The sequence below is a fragment of the Triturus cristatus genome, chromosome 7 (genome assembly GCF_964204655.1).
Source record: "Triturus cristatus chromosome 7, aTriCri1.1, whole genome shotgun sequence".
Taxonomy (NCBI): Eukaryota; Metazoa; Chordata; class Amphibia; order Caudata; family Salamandridae; genus Triturus; species Triturus cristatus.
Window position 1 is genome coordinate 1,268,362,271 of NC_140590.1, and position 19,057 is coordinate 1,268,381,327.

General features: G+C 43.5%; 1 protein-coding gene across 3 annotated transcripts in view; it reads left to right on the forward strand.

Annotated features, from left to right (window-relative positions):
• LOC146811793 (uncharacterized) overlaps positions 1-19,057 on the forward strand; it is a 54,628-nt gene that overhangs the window by 19,680 nt on the left and 15,891 nt on the right. For 2 of the 3 annotated variants that reach the window (XM_085618778.1, XM_085618779.1), the window contains exons 2-3: positions 2,768-2,874; positions 3,523-3,644. In XM_085618778.1, coding sequence (XP_085474904.1) covers positions 3,639-3,644 — 6 coding nt within the window. In that variant the 5' untranslated portion in view covers positions 2,768-2,874; positions 3,523-3,638. The remainder of the gene's footprint in view (positions 1-2,767; positions 2,875-3,522; positions 3,645-19,057) is intronic. The other variant, XM_085618780.1, reaches the window with a different exon arrangement.

Genomic DNA, 19,057 nt, shown 5'->3' on the forward strand with positions numbered 1-19,057 from the left:
ACAACGTTTCACCAAGAATAGGATTTTCTGATAACTGCAGATGGCTGGAAGTACCTCCTGGTCTCTGGAATCACCTTGCTTTGACCTGCCCAGAAGGAAGAGATACTGAAGTTCCGTATCAGAGAAGGGCATGCTCCTGACTAAGCAGAAGTCCTTGCTGACCGAAAGACATGGAGAACCGAGATGGAAATCAGTTTTTAAAAACATCTTCATGCTCTTTGCAAGTTTCACATGTCTCTTCTTGGAGCTATCTTTATGAAATACTTTAGGTCAAGTGCACTCTTTGCTTTGATATTATGTGGCATAGTTCTTATGTAATTGAAGAAGAGATGTCAATTCAAGCTGCTGACACACACACACACGGCTCCACACAACCAAGGACTCATCTACACCAACAACCACCACCTGACATTCCACCAACCATCCAAAAGCCTACTCACCCTTTTACTTGCCCATACTCCCCGCATATACTGAAGCAGAAGTGAAGGATGCTTCTTCTCCCACATTGCAGCAAAGACCTGGAACAGCCTCCCCATGCACTTCTGGACCATCACTTCCCTTTCGGAATTTTGAATGGCCCTCAAGACCTGGCTGCTGGAATAAGCTTCTGGGGCCTTTAAGCGCCGAGATACCCTATAGGGTGATTAGCCGCGCTTTATAAATCCTGATTGATTGATTGAGGTAAGATAATGGGGGCTGTCCACATGAATGCAAATCTTTATTGCTTTCTGGCGATCAACACCAAGGGCGAAGGCCATTCCACAGAGTCCACCTTTCTTACCGCATTCTGTTCATCTCGTGCTTTTCAATCACCAGTACTTCTGCTGATTTATTGATCTGATTTCATCTTCACATCTATAATCATAGAACACCTCAAGATGGGGCCCTGGCGTATGTCCAGTGTTTGCACCTGCCCTCATTTTCACCCCCCACCCCCTGCAGTGCACATTTACGGAACAAGCCTTCCAAAGCAAGTTGTTTTTCTATTGGTTTTGAAAGTCTAAGGGAGTTCTGTAGGACCGATATGTCTGAGTCTGAGCAGTACTTAGTCGCAATGCTTCCTAGAACTACGCATTGGTCGCTGGATGCCCCCTGCTCATGTGCTCTGCCCAAAAGACCAGCTTATCTGTTCTAGGGAGAAGACAGTCTTCCCAGTAGCTAAGAGAACGTTGGTCAAGCTGACAGTTTGTACATGAAATACACCTGGATCCCCTGATGGTTGAGGACAAGCCTATCACCTGTAAACATGTAGATTATTGAAAACCCGAGTTTCCAAACAAAAAAAAACAAGCATTGGCATAGCCAATAAGTCTCACCTTTGGGACCTTATAAGTGTATAGTCATGCAACAGTTGCATTACTAAATACTTATAAGGTCCCAAAAGTGAGACCTATTGGCTATGCCAAGCGGCCGTGAAAGTGATCGCGATCAAACATCAAAGCGGCCGTGAAAGTAATCGCGGTAAAAGCGGCGCCCGCGCACTGTAGCTCTAGGCTAGCCTGGTAGCACTTTTTGGAGCCCTCTCAATAAGTCTCGCCAGACCAGCGCATGCGCTGGGTCAGGCGAGACCTAAAAATGACTGGAAAACTTTAGGTTTTCTCCTTTTGTGTCTTAGACTGCTAGTTGGATGGCTTCAAGTGTGTTTCATGACTCATCAAACACTACTGGTTGCCTGTTCATGGCAATGTAGCAAGTTATGGTTACTTATGAAATGTCGGGCTGTAAACTGAAAGTAGTGCACATTTTGAAATTAAACTATGATAATAGCAGGGAGGGTTTCCGGGGCACAAATGTAGCGAATCAGTCATGTAAAAAATGGAACCTGTTCTCTAGTAAAGAGAAGAAAGGTCTTCTGGGCGATATTTTGAGGGACTCGGCAATGGAATAATTGGGAGGAGTCTGGGTTGTGGAAAATTGAAAGTGCAGTCTACCAGTTGATAATGCGGAGTGGAGCTTCCGGAGTAATGGGAGGGGGTCTTGAATAATAATTGGTGGTGTTATAGTGCTGTTAGGGGTTGCCTTTCCCTCATTCTGTTCTTTTAACATGTGTGTGTTCTTAGTGCACATACTGAATTCATGCTATCTCGTGTACAACAGCTATAAGAAGTTTCAAGAAGTCTTCATCTCAGTACGTCCTAGATCAGTTGGCCTCTGCTCCACATGTTTGACTCCACAAACCATGCCCTAATGTAGGATTGTCCAGGAGACCCTGGCTCAGATTTTGAGGCTAACCATTGACTCAGTAAGCTTGTATCTTAGGAGAACCTGGAAATATGGCATGGTTCTCGTGCTCATGGACCAATATTAAACTCAGCCCTTCTTGTGAAATATTGTCTGTGGCAGGGGGCTTCTGCTGTCCATGATGTCTCGAAATCCTTGTGGTACTTGTTAGGAGAATACCCTAACTTTGGCAGTGGCTTTCTGCACCCCTCGTGATATGACAATCTACAGCTCAGTTCCTGTTAACTTTTCTATGGTGGTAGTGTGTGTGCTTTGAACCGAGCAACTGCATCTGCTTTCCTCTATGATGCCAACCTATTCAGACACCCACGTTTTTAGAAATATGGCCTTTTCTGTGTAATGCTTCTTTGTAGTAGAGTGCTAGCTTGGTAATTGTCTCTGGATTGCTAGGGTATTTATATTTCAGTGGTAAAATGAAATTCCCGTATTAAGGATGTACAGCAAGATTGAAGATGGTTTGGGTGCCTGATTATTAATTTTCTTTACCTGTTTTCTCCCGCTGGTCTTGTCTTTTTTCACTCTTCAGGTGCCAACGAGGAGTTCTCCAAGTCGAGCATTGCCTGACGGGTAGAAGGAAAATAAAGCGCTGCAGTTCCAGCTGTTCTAGCGAGGAAGGCGGTGCGAACAGGCTCGGTGAGTGATCATTTGGGAGAGCCCACAGACTTTTCCTAAGATCTTCCATATTAAAGTCTGCTTTCCGGCATAGGATCTCTTTGCTGCGCTAGCAGATTTTGAAACCAGAGCCGAGGCCTAAAAAGGCTAACTTTTGATTATAAAATCTAGATTTGTTAAAAAAAAGGTTGAACAAACAAAAAAAAACTTGAACATTCATGGCAACGTAGAAGAGTATGATTTCTTAATTGTCATTTCGAAAATGTCAGGCAAACTTACAGTCTAAATTATTTGTCTGAGGCAGGTGCCTCTGAAAGGCTAGTCGGGCTGAAGAAGAGTTTGCTTTGAAAGCAGTATGCATATTGAAATTAAACTATTGTAACAGCAGGGAGGGTGTCTGGTGCACAAATAAAGCAAATCAGTAATGAGCAAAAGGTGTGATTTTTGTTTTAAAGAGAAGAGTAAGATCACTTGGGCTATATTTTGGGGACTCGCCTGTGGAATAAATGGAAGGGGTCGGAGTTGTGGAAAACTCAAAATGTAGTCTGCCTTTTGATAAGGCAGAATAGAGCTTCTGGAGTAATAGAAGTGGGTCTTGAATACTAAGTGGGGGTTCTGTTGTGCTGTTAGTGGCTGCCTTTCCTGTTCTACTAATGTGTATGTTTTTAGTGCACAGACTGCAACATACCGCCTGACGTTATCTCGTGTACAACAGCACAAACCGGGGTACCTGGAAGAAGTCTTCACATATCCTTTAGAAGGTCTTCAGACAGAAACTTCTTAAAATGCAGGTGAGGAACTGCAAGAAAATCAAGCATGGCCTGTTCCAAGACCTGATGTTTGCTGAGTTCATTATCTAGATTGTATTTAACCTTTGGTCAAGTAAAATTAAGACAATTATCTGTATACCTCTCTAGCCGTAGTTAAAGAATACAATAATGCCACTTGTCTTGCTGAAGCACACAGTCCTGTCTTTGTTCCCCACCCCCCACTACCTCCTATTGACCACTCTGTGGGGTGGCAGAGCTGTATTTCAGAAGACCTGACATAAAATGGTGTGCGATAAGGGAGCGAGCATACAGGAATGGTAAGTGTTCTATATGTGCATCTTCAGTCTGCTGGTGTATGGTTGGTTCAGTGTTGAATCGATGAATGCCCGATTGCTTCCATGTACTGCAAATTTGCCAAATAATCCACAGAGGAATCAAAAAAGGTTTAGCTTTTTCGGTGACAAAAAAAGCACTTATTAAAAAAAAAATAATGAACCGCTGGTGGGCTGATACTGCTGTTTAAGCAGAATACTTGAGAACTAGCACTAATTGTTAACTTCTTGCTTGTGTGGAGGTGGGGTGGATGTGGAGGTCCCTGTACTCCTGACACTATCATAATTCATGGAGCAATCAAAGTGCAATATCCTATCACAGCTGATCTCTGTTTCACCCTATTTGACTCCATAAAAAACATGTTCTAATGCAGGGGTAAACATAGATTCAGGATACCCTGATCCTTACATTTTTCAGGATAGTGTCTACTTTGCTCTAGGAAGCTGTCATTTTTTAGGCAATCCACGTTGGGAAACGTTGCCATTTCCATGCAATGCATCTTTTACAGCAGGATTCACAATGCTGTGAATCTATACTGCTGCTGGCTGGGTCTAAAGATTTTTTTTTTCTCTTTTTTTTCTTTTTTTCCCCCTCATCTGGGCTACATCTTTAGGCAGTTGGTGTTGTGCCTATCCTCTTGTGACGTCGAGCCTTTGTATATTTCCCTATGCACCACCACACGTTTCCCCAGAAGGATACTATAAGGTCTGTAACCTCTGTTTACCAAGGAATCATATCTGCGAAGGCTGCAATGTGTGTGCAGAGTTCCTTCTGAAAATGCTGAGGACTAGAGCCAAGCAGAGTTAGGCACACTACGCCACCAAGCAGGCAAAGAAGAAAGAGAGCGTATCCCTTAGAGGTCTCTGGTTGTCCAGCGAGGAAATGGACAATAGGGGCATTGTAGCAGCTCAAGCCAAAGGGCCGAGTGAGAGGTTGTCGAGATGGCACCCGGTCCCTCAAACACCAAGAAGGAGACCCCTAAAAAAGATTACCCTCTAGAGAAATGCTTGGTGTCGAAGGATGAGTGAGAGGGGCCAAAGGAACCAATAGACCTTGAGGCCCCCCCCGCTCTACAGTAAAGAACGCCGACCACGAATAGCTCAGAAGAAAAGGTGCTTGGTCGAAAAAAAGAAAAGGTGCCTTGAGGCCGAAATGGCAGCGATCCTGCAAAATATACATTTTAAAAATTTCGACTTCCCTTTGGGAATTTCGAAGCCTTTGCAGGAACTGAGCCGGGAAGAATTGGAGGAGATCAAACTAGACCTGCTTGACAACACCAGAGCCTCAAGGACAAAAAGCTCGACAACCAGAGATTCTTCCCCAACGTCAACGGCGGTGAGGACAGGCAAGATATCAAAGCTGACTCGCCCGAAGAGAGAATAGACTCCTACCCTTCAAGACCATCTCCTACAGACGATATCGCCATGTACAACTCGGTGGTGAATGGGGCAGCAGATAAATGTGGTGTACAACTTGGAGAAGGCCCAGACCTGCTTCTTCCTTGAAACCCTTGTGTCTTCACTGAGCAGGAACTAAAATTTCTCCATGTTATTCAGCGTCCTGGAACAAGGATGGATACTTTTAGAGAGGAAGCTACCTCAAAGGCAGTTACCCAGAGAGTGGAGGAAAAAGTATAAACACTCTTCCAGAGACCCATTCTTCATTACCGGCAATTCCACAGCAAAGTCCATAATAGTGGGTGCAGCATGGAAGAGAGCTGATATCACCAGTATTAAAGGCCTTCCATTTGAGAAAAGAGGCAAGAGGGTGGAGATGGTAGGACAAAACATGGGGAGAAGAGCAGCCATACACTGAAGGATTGCAAACTCCAATCCCCTCCGAAACTGGTATGCTCATCGGCACTTTGAAGAAATGGATGGACTCATGAAGCACCTCCCACAGCAGTCCTAAAAGCTGTCAGCTGCTGTAGTGGAAGAAGACAAGACCATCACCAGTATGTGCTTGAAATTCGCCCTTGACGTTGCAGATACAGCCGGTAGACTGCTGGTCCTGGGCACAACACTGAGAAGCCATGCATGGCTACAAGTGTCAGGGTTCAAAAGAGATGCAGGCAAGCACCATTAACACCTCCTTCACTAGAGAACACCTATTTACCACTGCAGTGAATAAAACGCTCGAGCAGTTGAAGGAGGAGAACACTGTCGGGCCATGGTAGTATTCGTTTTTTTTGCCACACACGTAGCGGGGTAGCCCTCATGAGAAGACCAGTTGAAAGGGTAGTTGCCAGGGCATAGCACCACAGACGTCCTACCACCACACTGGACAACTATAACCACCAGCGGTACAACAGTGGCTGCTGTAGACCTCGCAAACACAACCCGTTCTGACCGACCTATGGGAGGAGGACTGCTTCCTACACGAGGCAGCTCTTCAGCCAAGTGACTGCAGGCTGTCGCTCCGCTACACAGCACCAGCGGGGGGGGGGGGGGACAGAATGAAGACTTTCCTCCAGGAGTGGAAGAGGGTCACATCAGACAAGTGGAGCCTCAACATCGTCCAACATGAACATTGCATAGAACTCCTAAAGACTCCTGTAAGAAACAAACTAAGAAAGAAGGCGCACTCAAAAGAAGTGCAAGCCTACCTAGGACGTGAGATGCAGGACTTCTTGGGGGGCGGGGGGGGTCGCAATAGGGAGCGTGCCATCAGCAGAAATCTATCAAAGGAACTACTCAACCTACTTCCTCATCCCAAAGCCAGACAAGTTGCTCAGACCAGTTCTGGACCTCCATTTCTTAAATTCATAAGAATGCAAATATTCAAGATGTGCTCGCTACAAGAGCTGCTCCTGCAGGAAAAGGACTACAAGGCAACTATGGACTTAAAGGCGCCTACCTTCACATCGCCAAGCACAAGAAATACCTGCGGTTTGTCGTCCGCTTCAACCATTACCAATTCGAAGTGCTCCCTTTCGTGATCAAGTCTGCACCAAGGGTATTCACAAAATACCTGGCCACTGTGGCAACCTCCCTAAAAAGGAAAGGGATCCACATATAGCCTACCTGGACTACTGGCTGGTAAAAGCAAACTCCTTCCACCAATGCAAGAAGAAAATCGGAACTGTCGTGGTCATCCTTCACAGGCTAGGTTTCTCAATCAACTTACAAAATCTTATCTAATTATAATGTTCTTGACCCATAAACTGGGTTCAAGTTATGTGACCCTGGGCAAATATTTGAATTCACTGAGCTGCCGTTTTCTTTATCACCTATGAGAGCACCTTCAAGTATGTGATATATAGGATAGACATAACCACATTGACTTCCCATACTCTGATTCCAGTTGCACGCAAATCAAACAACTCATCTCCCCACTTTCTTCCAAAAACACAGTCCGAAAGAGCCTTAAATTAACTGGATATCTGCAGTACAGTGATGTGCTACCTGTAAAGAACTAAAGATATCAGAAAGGGAAATCAGGTCTTCATATCCTTCGCTGATTCAAGCTAAGGATTACCTATAACAAAGGGCACCATCCCAAGATGGAAAGTGCAAATAATACAACACTGCTTACCAGAAAGCAGACCCATTTGGAGGCAAGACCTAGAGCTCATTCAACAAGGAAGAAAGGGGCCTCCTTAGCATTCCTATCAAGCGTTTCGATCAGCAACATCCATAACAACCACCTTGTCATTAGTTCATTCCTGCACTCTTGCATGGACATCCAATTGAACAAAAAGTCAGAAGTTGTACAGAGAATGCTGTACCATCTATTTTCTAACTGAACGTCATTTTAGCACTTCCTTCAGGAGAAAACAATACCGCTACAAAATCAATGCAACGCATGTAAATGCAGAAAAGGATTCATGCTGCAAAATGAAATGGCGTCTTGCCACTAGGAGTAGTTTTCCAGATTGAAGAATTTTCTCGGTTCACATGACTCTGCCTCCCCCAAAAAATTAGGTTTTGTGTAAGTTTACACTCTGGAATGACTAAAATCCTCAAGAAGCCAACAAAGACAGGTCACCAAGAGGAAAAAGGAATTTAAATATAGCGACCACAGGCAGAGGCTTCCAGGGTGCACGTCTGATGTCACAAGAAAATGGACATAGCAGCAAATGACCACAGACGAAACAAGCATTTGCAATGCAAAAGGTCTAGCATTACTGAAGGTTTGGGCTATTGGCGTTGCAGATAATGTTTCTTTTCTTTTTATTTTTTTGTCCGCAGTAGTATAGGTAATAAAAAGAAATCCACTGTGGAGTTTTAAAGGGACCTTTTATTAGCTATATAAGGCACTGCACCTTTAACGCAATTATAAAGCGAGAGTATCCAGCTAAGCATACTTGCGTTTAAAAAAATCCACTATTCACATAAACAACAATGGGGCACTTTTAAAACTCCAGCTAACAAAAATCTAATTTCCAATAAAAACAAATGGAAACATGCTCAATCTTTCTCTTTATAACTGCATTAAGAATGCAGTAACTTATGTTACAAATAGAGGACCCTTTACCAACTCCACAGGTACCCCTAGTAACAGCCTGTGGTACTGCAATTTTCTTTTATTATCATTTTATTATGCTACCTACTGCTGGGATATTTCTTGACAGAAAAACTGTAACAAACATTATATTTTGCAACACAAATAGCTCAAACTTTAAGTAATGGTGTTTGGGTGGGGCCCCACTTACTCTGCCCCATACCTGTTCAAATCCAGTGACATGTTGGATGTGCTCAGAGATGAAGCCGGGACGCACAGAGTTGGAAGGAGCCCGATAGGAAACCAGCTGATAACAACCTGGCCTGTCTTCAGTTCCTGTAGCCAAAAGGACACTGCAGTAAAACGCCGTCACCAAGAATTGGAGGAGCCAATGCCGTACTTCCTGAAGTTATTTTTCTGTCAGTCACAGCAGATCTGTCCATTTGTGCCGTGAGGTCAGGCCTACTTGTAGTTATATAAAATGTGTTGATGAGATGTATTTCAGTACCTATGGAGTCAGTACATAGCAGTGCAATTGCTTTAAATGTCTTCTTCATTGTACAGACTATTATTGAAAATAGTTGCTACTGAAAAATCTATAAAAAAAAATTACAGGCAGAAACAAACTCTGGGCTGCAATTAAGGCAAAACTCTTAAGAAATGACATACTCATAATAAATTTCTAGTGCATGCGATGCTATTGGAAGCCATGTCATCACTGGCCATATGACAAGTTTGTTGGGTATATTTAGAAAAAGACACCTAATCGCCAGTCAGGTAACACCTTTACTGGCTTCCAAACAAAAGAATCCACTGGAAAATATTTAAATGCATGAATAACTTTGCATCCAAATGACCTGATCAGCCAATCCACACTTCCTATAAGAGGCATTGAAATAAGATTACTCGGTTCTCATTGTGCCAGTCTCATCTCCAAAAGTGGAAGAGCTCTTTCCTATCTGGGTCATACCTTCTGGAACTCCTTGTCCCTAGAGCTTCATGAGCGATAAATCACGACAACCTTTGTGAAGACCCACCTGTACTAAAGAATTCTGTCATTAAATCTACACTAAACCTTTCAGGGCCACTAAGGTGTAGCAGATCTAGATGCCCCTCCATGGCAATGTCACAATAGGACACTGTGATCACAAGACTATGCAAATAAACCAGATGTGAGAGTCAATCTTCAGGGCAGCAGTGAACAGGATGTTCAAGTACTCATGTTTTTTTACATGAATTCAGGGTGCATGTCAGCGGTGGCCTGTGGGATGAAGAGGGTTGGGGTGCCCAGATGCTCAGAGATTGCGTTTCCAAGGCCTAGAAAGGTTAAATGGGTCACGAAAGGTTGGTTTCCATCAGCGAGTTTGAATGTTTACTTAGACATTACCACCAAGGACCATACGCAAGAGGAAAGCAATTTATAAGCGCATGACATTCTCTGAAAATACTCCCTAGATGCTGCAGCACGATAAAAACATTTGGGGTGCACCAGGTATGCTTCATTCGGTCAGTGTGCAGTTCATTAACGATGTTGGTTCATGTGGAGAGCTTCACGTGCACTGGATGTTTCTGGATTTTGCTTGTGTGGGTAAAGAGCATGCATCTGGGTGCAACTAAAGCACGGAGCATGGCTGCATTCAGGAATGGTAACAGTAGATGCTGACTTTTTAAAAACTTGGGCACCTTCTGTTACCATCCCAGAATTCAGCCTTTTCAGGGTGAGGTGACCTGGCCAAAATCAGAGCCGGACTGGGAACTAAATGTAAACATGGGTAAGAAGTTTAAATCAGCCCTGCATGGGACCATTCAAAGGAGTGGATCCTGGCGAACAATAAGTACTTTGTCCAACCCATAGATCCAAGGCATCAATTCACATTTGACTGAAGAGGCTTGGAGAACTTTTCTTCAACTTCACTTTAACAAAGATCTAGGGACTCAAACCGGCATAAACACACCTTTGACTAATTTAGAAGTATTATCACCCCAAACTGATTTTGTACCCACACCTGAACAGTTATTAACCATTACAGACAATCAAATCTGCAAAAGAATTTCCAAGGGCGAGCGAGAGGGCGCACCAGGCCCTAATGGGATCCTGCCAATTTTGTTCAGACTTGACTAAGAGTATTGGGCCAAAGCACTAAAACCGATCTTTGAAGCAAACCATGCAAACATCAATGTTTCCAGCATCATGGAGGGGTTCTGTTATCTCCCCAATATTTAAAAAGGGGAATAGGAATTACCCCCCAAAAATTACTGGTTTGTAGCCTTATTGGACAATGAAGCCAAATGTTATGCTGGGCTAATGTTACAAGAACTAACGTCTTTGGGCTGTAGAAAATGTAGTAATTCCACCAAATCAAACGGGCTTCTCTAGGAACATGGGGACCACTACTAATATTTTAACCCTCTCACTGATGATAGATGCCACAATAGCACTCAAACAACCCCTGTACATATGCTTTATTGACTACAGCTCAGCATTTGCCCTCATAAACAAACATACTATGGCAAATGCTGCAAAAGATGAATATTCCACCATTACTCTTAAAATAGTTAATCCTCCTACACTCCAGACATGGGTGCAAGTAAAATTAGGCATAGAGGATTACTTAACTAAGAAGTAGTCTATGACCTCCGGATTGAAGCAGGGCTGCGTGCTAGCCCCAACATTCTTTAACCTTTTTATGGCAGATTTATCAGCCAGGTTGGGCGAATGTATCTCGCAGGCCCCGAAGCTGGGCGGCTTGGCCTTCTCAAATCTATTTTACGCGGCTGATCTTTTGCTCATTAGTCTGACTCCAATTGGTCTTCAGCGCCTGCAGACTTCAATTGGCCTTCAGCGCCTGCTCGATGTAACATCCTGTTACTCAGAAGATAATGGACTGAGCAGTAACCTACAAAAAACAAAAGTCGAGAGAAGTCATTCCATCACTGGCATCTGGCAACATATCAGCTGGAAGTTGTTCAAGAGTATAGATATCTGGGAGTCCTTATCGACAGCAAAGGGAATTTTGTAGCCCAACAGGAGGCCATAAAAAAAGGGGGGATAACGACAGCCGTGGCACTAAAATCTGAAATATAAGATCTCTCGCACAAGTTTCTTCTCGCTGACTCAGGTGAGACAGGCAAAACTCATATTGGCTATCCCCTACGGAAGTGAGGCTATGAGAGGGAGGGATGCAGAAATACTGGATGGCCCTATAGCAAGAGCACTACAAATTATTTACTGTTTGCCGAGATACACATCCCCTGCACAAATGAGATTAGAGTTTGGGATTCAAGGACAAGAGTTGGCCCGCAAAGAAGCATTCATTAAAAGCTGGTATAACATTAGAAAGGGGGACCCTGAAACTCTAAATTCCCACTTATGGACACAGTCCCAGCCAGACGCTACCTGGAAAACTCACTCGATCAACTGGGCCTACGCGGCCTCTAGGAGACATCTGGGACTTATGTGAGCTTCAAAAAGCTAGTCAACAAAACCATCAAAAGAGTGTTCCTTATACAGGATAAAACCATCCTGTCGGAGAGAGCACACGGCTGGTTCACCATTCAGAGTTCTACCAAAGCTATGCCTCAAACTTACCTTCATATGTGCTTTTCCAAGGCCACAAATGAGAAGTTCCTGAAATACTGCCTAGGTATATTACCATCTGTGTCCCACTTTTCGCCGTGGCTTCACCCTCCGATTCCAGTAACCTGTCTACTCTACGGGGAAGGGAAGGAGGACATCCCGCACCCACTAACTTTGCAGGTAGCTATTAAGAGAGCGTCAAGTATTATTTAGACCACTTTTTAACAACAAAAACGTATAGTCTTGCAGACAAGCGGTGCTAGCAAGTTTCGCTGGAGATGATGTCTAGCTGAGTAGCTGTCAGGTTAAATTCCTGACTATCGTGGACACAAAGATAAAAGGCAAATTAATCAACACACGAACACAGAGTGGCATGTCCAAACAACTTTAAAGGTGAACTCAAGTGGACGAGGCTCTTATCAAAAGTGCAGTAGATGAGCCAACTTAGCTACAAATTAAATGTTGCTGCTAACATTGTTTTTTTTATTGTACAAGATGGCTTGAAATCCCGCTGTTGCTACTTTTGAACACAAAAGCACGCCTGTTTTGACTATATGCTGTGGACTCTGGCCACAATATCCTAGTGCCGCTATATTTTAAAAAAAATTGTAACCCATTTTTATCAACATTTTATGCGAAACTATTTAGTGTAAAATCACAGGAATTTGACTCCTTTTCTTCATTCTTTTTTTATGTAAATTATTACAGCGGTTTTAACTAATCCTGCAAATAAATAAATTCAATTCATTCAAAGGAGCTTGGGATGCAAGCCTTAGCCTCTAATGGGCTTATGGGTATACTTCAATCCAACATTTATAGAAAAACAGTTAACTTAAACAGTGCATATTGTAGTACAATGTTTCAAACAGGTTGATTAATCCCTTTCAAGCCTGGATAGTAGAAACACTTTCAGCCCAAACTAGCCAGCTAGCTTGCAGCCTACCAGGAACGAGCCAGAATAGGAAGAAGGGGATGAAAGGGGGTGGGTGATGTGCAAGATCGTTCACAATTTAGGCGGTTATACATGTGTACGTTAACCTCCCCTTAAATATTTTGGAGATTTTCCAAACCGAGCTTTTCAGGATTAGCCAAGTAATGTTGTTCCTGCTTGGGAGCAGACACTAGAGGCAGTCCCGGACGTGGCATGAGACCGGCCAGTTGGTGCACAACACATGGATAAAATGCTGAACTTTGATTACAATGAAAAAACAACAGTTGATGGACAGAATGCAGAACAATGTCATTAGGAAATGTATTTTTAATATTGCACTTATACTGTGTGGAATGCTGTAAATGAACTGCTAATTTTATGCTTTACCTGGGGCTCGTTTCTTAGAGCCTTTGCCTGGACGTACTTTCTTTGTCCTTGTGACGGTCCTGCAATCTTTGGGCAGGCCGCCATTTTGTGAGGTTAGCACTCTAGCAGTTGAGTGCCGCCATCCACGCCACTCCATAAAGGTCATGCTCTCGCGACCGTGCAGCGGGCGCGCGCAGCGGGCGTGCCAAAGGCAAGCTCGTCCGCGGCCGGTCTGCTCCTTGCACCATTCCCCCTGGCCAAAATCATACAATCAAATATGATGATTCAGCTCTGTTGAACTTTCGGCACAAAGGTAAGGGAATCAAATGTCGTCCTATCCACCTTAACAATGTTTCGCAGGACGTTCGCTGTCCTACATGTTGTTCTGTCTTAAGAAATGGGCCTCATGTTTTCCACCCTCCAAACAACATTGATCACATTCAGTCTGACATACGTTTCGGTAAAAAGCGTGCCTTAACGGCTGTTCTTCTGAACACTAGATCCCTTCCCAAGCATAGGTATGAACTTGCTGACTTCCTTGAATTACATATGCTGGATATACGGTTTCTCACTGAGACCTGGACTCGCAGTGCCTCTGAACCTGACCTAAATGTGGCCATACCTTCGGGCTACGACCTATTTAGAATTGATAGGATAGGTCAAAGGGGGGGAGGGGTGGCTATTGCCTATTGCTCACACATTAAAGCAACTTTCTCAGATATTCCCCAGCTTAAAGTGGAGGCCATGCTGTTTAGTTTTAAAGTTACCAATACTGATGTTTTTAATGGGCTCCTAGTTTATAGACCACCCGGGCCCAGGAACACTTTTATCGAATTCATCATGACGGTTATGGAATCCTGTATGGTACATTCTAATTTCTCTGTGCTGGGTGATTTCAATTTTCATTTAGAATCCGCAGATAACGGCGGTACTAGGGAGTTACTGGATAGGTTTCTTAGTTTAGGTCTGAAGCAAATTGTCACCAGCCATACACATACGCCAATCATACCTTGGATGGTATTTTTACTAACCATCACCAGACAAAGTTTGTTAAAACACTACCTTTGTCTTGGACCGATCACAGTGCCGTCTTTTTTGAAGTTCTTACAAACGGACTCCAAAAAAGAACCCTAGGTTTAAACCGAACGGGGGTTGTACGCCCCCGGAAACAAATAGGCAGTCTTTATCTTGAAGCTGCACTGCAGTCACAGAGCCCTTTAATGGACTCTGATTTTGACACTGACCCTGACCAAGCAGCAGCATTTTATTACCGCTGGATTGAACAGGCGGTTTCAAGGCTAGCCCCGGTAACTTGTACACAAATAAATAATAGACGGACCTCAACCCTTTGGTATAACTCCAACTTAAAAAACTTAAAGAAAATCTGCAGAGCTAAAGAACGACTCTGGAGAAAGGAATACTCAGAGTCTGGAAAAACACACTATAGAGAGGCGTTAGCAGTATATAAAGAAGCCATAAATGAGGCAAAATTTATGTATTTTGCTGAGAAAATTATGGCCTCTAAAAATACTCCCCGAGAATTATTTGACTGTTACTAAATTAGCTACCTTTGGTAATGTAAAGTCAGTTAGCACAACAAAACAGTTTTGTGACAAACTTGCCAAATTTTTTCATGACAAAGTGATCGAAGTTTACGAGGAATTCTCTACTGCCACGAATGCTATTAGACAAGATGTTTTTAAGATGGATGAACCTAATATACAAGTTTCTTTAAAATTGTTTTGTCCCCTTACACATGATAGAGTTGAAAAAACTATCCTGGCAATTATATCAGGTTCTCCTCTGGATCCATGTCCAGTTACAGTCCTTAACATGGTTTCCTATACCATAGCCAAAAATCTGACACCCCTACTGACATTCTTTAATTCAGGACATTTTCCGGTAGATTGGAAAAACTCCTTGATAAAACCTATTTTAAAAAAACCAACTCTTGATCCCTTTGAAGTCACTAACTATCGTCCTATTACCTGTTTACAATTTCCGTCTAAAGTACTTGGAAAAGGTACTAAATGAGGAACTGCGGTCCTTTATAGAATCTAATGACAAACTGGATGCAGCACAACATGGTTTTAGGCCACGGCATAGTACTGAATCTGCATTAATTGCAGCTACTGAAAGTCTACGTATGCAACTAGACCAGGGTGGAAAGGCCATACTGGTAATGCTTGATTTACCCGCCGCGTTTGATACGGTGGACCACCGCACACTTCTCCAGCGGTTGGCGGATATAGGGATTACTGATAAAGCTGCAGATACTCTTCGTTCCTATTTGACTAACAGGCAACAAACTGTGATGTTAGATGAGCACAAATCTTCCCATTTTGTTATGCCATGTGGGGTGCCTCCGGGATCAGCACTTTTGCCTACCCTATTTAATATATATGTTACCCCACTGGCTAAACGTATTCATTCCTTTGGTTTCAAGGCCATTTGTTACGCGGATGACACACAAATTGTTGTCTCATTAACCGCCAAGCCAGAGACTGTGGCAGAACGTTTTAAACTCTGCATGAGCCAGATTATTTGCTGGATGCAGAATAATTGTTTAAAATTGAACACCGGGAAGACGGAAGTGGTCATGTTCGGAAGGGACATTTCACTTTGGAACTCCAATTGGTGGCCCGCGACAGCAGGGCCATGCCCCCAGCCCGTAAAGAAGGTAAAAAATCTTGGAGTCCTGATTGATGACCATCTTTCCTTATCTGACCAGGTCAACGGCATTACCTCTTCTTGTTTTTATACCCTTAAAATTCTTAGGAAAATTCTTCCTTTTATTCCTATGTCTCTGAGGAAAATGGTTGTTACGGCGCTGATTCTGTCAAAAATTGATTACTGTAATTCACTCTACATTGGAGCAAAAAAAAGTGTGATTCATAAACTTCAGACCCTGCAGAATGTGGCGGTTATTATTAGAACTACCCAAATTTAGTTCTATTAGTCTAATTACTCGAGAACTACTACATTGGTTGCCCATATGGGCTAGGATCCAGTTTAAGTCAATGTGCATGTTACACAAGAGTCTGCATGGAAAGGGACCCCCGCAGATTGGTCAATACTGTAAGCAATACACTCCACAGAGATGCCTCCGCTCCAGCGTATTTGCTTGTGGTCCCAAGACTAAAGATGTTGAAATGGGGGGCAAAAGTTTTCGATACTTGGCCCCAAAGCTATGGAACTCTATGCCTCTGCATCTTAGAACTCAAAACAACCTGCTACAGTTTAGGAAGGGACTTAAAACTTGGTTATTTGCGTGCACTCCTTCGGGGGTTTGATTTCCCGGATAAACCTTAACGGTAGCAAGCGCTAAGACGCCACGGCAAACACGCGCTCTATAAAAACCCATTTTTCATTTCATTTCATACATTCACCCCAGTACAGAGATCTGGGCCTAAATCCATCGTTTTTCTACTCACCATGCCATTCCAGTTTGAACCCAGCCATATGCAAATCAGTCTTGACCCTGTGCCTCATGGGAACAGTCCAGCCCAAACTGCCAAGCCAGGTCCTCCCTGGACTGGAACCAAGCATCCTAGGACCAGTTTCGGGGTTTCACCCCTCTTCAGCCACGATAGCTTGATTCCAGTGGCATGGAGAGCACAGGACTCACGTCTGAGCATACCCGTCCCACTCGGGGTGACAATGCAAAAACAACAGTTGATGGACAGAATGCAGAACAATGTCATACATTCACCCCAGTACAGAGATCTGGGCCTAAATCCATCGTTTTTTTTGCTCACCATGCCATTCCAGTTTGTGGCTTGGCCTGTACGCTGTTAAGGCCAACTATCCTCAATACATGAGCAGCGTCTTGGCCTTCGAACGAGAACTAGGGAATGGAGACACGGATGACAGACTCTGAATAGTCCAGTGGCCAGGAAGTGGCTCTCAGCGGTCAGTTGTCCGAGGATGCTATAACCGGTGTATTTGTAGAGTATGTAACGACAGACAAATGCTTGTGCACAAATTGAATGGCACTTGTGTCATCAACCTCTGAAGGATGAAAGTGTGAGTGGACCTGCTAGGATTTAGACAGGCCACTATTTGATTAAACACACATCCGTGAAGTTGATGCATTAGTCTACTCAGTCACCAACGTCTGTTAGGTCGCCCTGTTCTTCATCAGCATCCCACCTGTCTAATTGAAAGGCACCTTTCTTGTATACTATTGATTGTTGTGGAGAAGTATAGCGAAGTAACCCCAGAAGTACTGCGTAAGATTAAGAGTCTGGCGTGAGAAATGCATGCACAGCCCACGGATCACTTGCAAATATACTTGGAAAGGTGTGATGTAAATGAATCATTTGGCCTCTGTTCGCAAACTATATTCTTGGTGGTGGGCTCCAGAAGGCGAGACTCACTTCCGTTCCCCAAACACTTTGGGCGACCTACCCTATAAATTATTCTCGTTCACTCGATGAAATGTGGGGTTCAGAATAAATACATTTTGTAGAACTGCTAAAGATAAACAGACACAACCAACACACCGAGTAACCCGGGCTCAATGCATGTAACAAGCATTTATTATTTAGCTTGTAATGCGCCTGGTTACTCCAACGGAGTGTCCCCACGCTAGAACATCAACAAAAACCCAGCGACAGTCCTGACTTAACGACCTTCCTGCGTATGTGAAAAATTGGGGTCCTGCATCTGGGAAAAGACACAAGAATGAAAGTAAAACCAGTGCGGTGCTCGTGAAAATGGCGCCATGCTGATAAAGTATGTTCACTGTTATTTAATAAACAAGTGGGTGGTGCATGGAAAAGAACACGCACCGGAAAGCAAAAAGTGTGTGCCTGCAACAGCAGGTAGGGTAAAGTCCTTTAAGAAAATAGTACCTATAGACTTAAAATAAAATCTGCAGAGTAACAACACAAGTAAAAGATCCAGTCCTCATGGGAGGTTACAAAGGCAGAAAAGTTGGTACTAAGGAGGGACTACAAAGCCTATTCACGAATCAAAAGCAACAATTTAGAAAGGACACTAATAGAAGCCAATTGAAAAGTTGGGCGAAAAATGGGAGGTGTTTCAAGTCCTTACTCCAATACAGAATGCCTAGCAGAGCAGCGCATGTACTGCCCAGGCTCGATCTAACAAGCATTTGCAATGCAATAGGTCTCGCATTTTCGAGAGTTTAAGCTATTAGTATTGTAAATGACAATGCCTTTTATATAGGTTTTAAAACCCAAAACATAAATAAAAGGCATTGTCATTTACAATGCCACTAGCTCAAACTCCAGTGAATGCGAGACATATTGCATTGCACCAATACAGTACAACCAGAACACATCATTAAATGAACTTCACTCAACCTGCTTCAGTAACGTTCATCCACAAAGAACTCATTTAATTACACATGGCATAGAAAAAACAGCTTCCTTTGGTTCACCTACAAGAGCAGCTCTTAATAATCTTCACCCACATAATCTGCAGATTACCAACCCACATTCTGCCCACCTGGTACCATCACAGCCCCTCACCTTGGGTGACCACATAACTCACGCCATGTTCAACACAGACCCCTGTGTCTGGTGTGAGCCTTTTACATCCAGTTCATTCCTACACGAAGTATAGTTGTTGAAAAATCAGTGTAAGTAAACCAAACCTACAACACCCAGAATGCATCAGGAAGTCACGGGAAAGGCCAGTCCTGGAAAAACAGCGTTAGTGAGTAGTGCATGGAGCAAGATGAACACCCTAACCAACGCATACAGCTCCTCAACCCCAGGAGCTTCCCTTAAGCACTGCATGTAATAATTTCCAGCT